This window comes from Rhea americana, unplaced genomic scaffold, assembly GCF_003343005.1.
Source record: "Rhea americana isolate MKP2758 unplaced genomic scaffold, rheAme1 scaffold_205, whole genome shotgun sequence".
NCBI lineage: Eukaryota > Metazoa > Chordata > Aves > Rheiformes > Rheidae > Rhea > Rhea americana.
This window is the reverse complement of record NW_028186206.1, coordinates 187,468-189,197: the sequence shown is the minus strand read 5'-3', so window position 1 is coordinate 189,197 and position 1,730 is coordinate 187,468. Positions and strand designations below refer to the sequence as shown.

The following is a 1,730-nucleotide window of genomic DNA, read 5'->3' as shown; positions in this document are numbered from 1 at the left end:
GCCCGGGGCCCCGGCAGACGTTGGGCGGCCAGCCGGGACTCCGCTAAAGGGAGCGGGAAAGGCCCCTCGGCAGCCCCGCTCCTTCGGGCGGCGGCCGGCGGCGATCCGGGCGGCGGCGGCTCCGGGCGCGCCGCGGGGCCGCGGGCGGGGGGTGCCGGTGGCTGCTCGCCGTGACCGCCGTGCTCTCGCCCTGCCCGCAGATCGCAGCCCGCCGGAGGAGGAGGACGGCGCGGGCAAGTGCGGGAAGCTGCTGTCGGGGGAGGAGGAGGCGGCGGCCCCGAAGCCGCGGAAGAAGCGCTCGCGCGCGGCCTTTTCCCACGCGCAGGTCTTCGAGCTGGAGCGGCGCTTCAACCACCAGCGGTACCTGTCGGGGCCCGAGCGGGCCGACCTGGCCGCCTCGCTGAAGCTCACCGAGACGCAGGTGAAGATCTGGTTCCAGAACCGGCGCTACAAGACCAAGCGGCGGCAGATGGCCGCCGACCTGCTGGCCGCCGCCCCCGCCGCCAAGAAGGTGGCCGTCAAGGTGCTGGTGCGCGACGACCAGAGACAGTATCACCCCGGCGAGGTGCTGCGGCCGCCCTCGCTGCTCTCCCTGCAGCCCTCCTACTACTACCCCTACTACTGCCTGCCCGGGTGGGCTCTGTCCACCTGCGCCGCAGCCGCCGGCACCCAGTGACAGGCCCCCCCCACACACGCTTTCCTCCCCACACACACACACACACACACTGGCAGCCAGGAGACCAAGCTCCCCTCTGTCCCCCCTCCAGCTCCGCAGATCCGGCGCCGCCGCTGCCTTGGACAGTATTTATTATTATTTTATTGTTATTTTTATTATTAATATTATTTGGATGATTCCTCACCCGCTCCTCTTCCAGCGTAAGACTTCTTGGCCAGCCCCCCCTGCGGCTCCCACCCCACCCCACCAGCCGAGGACGCTTGCAGTTCGGCACAACTAGTTCATGGTATCCATGCTGTCGGTGTATTTGGTGTAGACTTTTTGTTTGTGTGTTTCGTTTCGCTTCGGAGTGGTAGAGACACGATCTTATGTGGGAGAGAGAGAGAGGAAAAAAAAAAAGGAGAGAAAAGGAAAAACAAACCAAAAGCAACTCAGAAGAGGAGATCAAGGACTCCCTCGGTGGATTGTAAGGAAGATTATTTTTGACGTCTGAGTCCTTGCTCTTCCAACTCGTTGTAAACTAAGTGTGCCTTGTATGGTGCTGAATGTAAGGAAGCCTCTTTCAGATCCCCCCTGCTCTTGTTGTCCATGTTATTCCTGTACACCATGATCCCTGGCAAAGGATAAATATGTCACAAAAGGGTGAGACTTGTATCAAAACTCAAGACTTCTTTTTTTCTCTTTCCTGAGATCTTTCCGTGTTGGGGGAGGGAGGAGTTACAGATTTTTCGCACTTTCCAGTTGTATTAAAGTTGTTGTTGTTATTATTTTTATATTCAATGTGAATATTTCTAGTCAGGCTTTTTAAGAAATCGATGTAATAGGGAATTTTAATGCCATCAGTGCCTTCTACAGTTTTTCTGCAGATCTCTCCTTTGGGGCGGGATTTCTGATCTGCTCAGCAATGTAATTACAGACTCTTTTTCAAGTTAACTCATCACTTTTTTTTTCTCCCTTTCTCTTTTAACGGCACTGTGCACTCAATTAGATTATTTACTTCAAATGAATTGTGAATGTTTGTAAGCTACTCGCTGTACTTTTTTTTTTTTTTTTT

The 1,730-nt window shown here is 55.4% G+C and overlaps 1 protein-coding gene across 1 annotated transcript in view; it reads left to right on the top strand.

Moving 5' to 3' along the window:
• Positions 1–1,150, top strand: part of NKX3-2 (NK3 homeobox 2) — a 3,211-nt gene extending 2,061 nt beyond the window's left edge. Inside the window, exon 2 of the mRNA XM_085304286.1 lies at positions 201–1,150. Within this exon, the coding sequence (XP_085160412.1) occupies positions 201–676 (476 nt within the window). The 3' untranslated portion in view covers positions 677–1,150. The remainder of the gene's footprint in view (positions 1–200) is intronic.
• Positions 1,151–1,730: the final 580 nt, after the last annotated feature.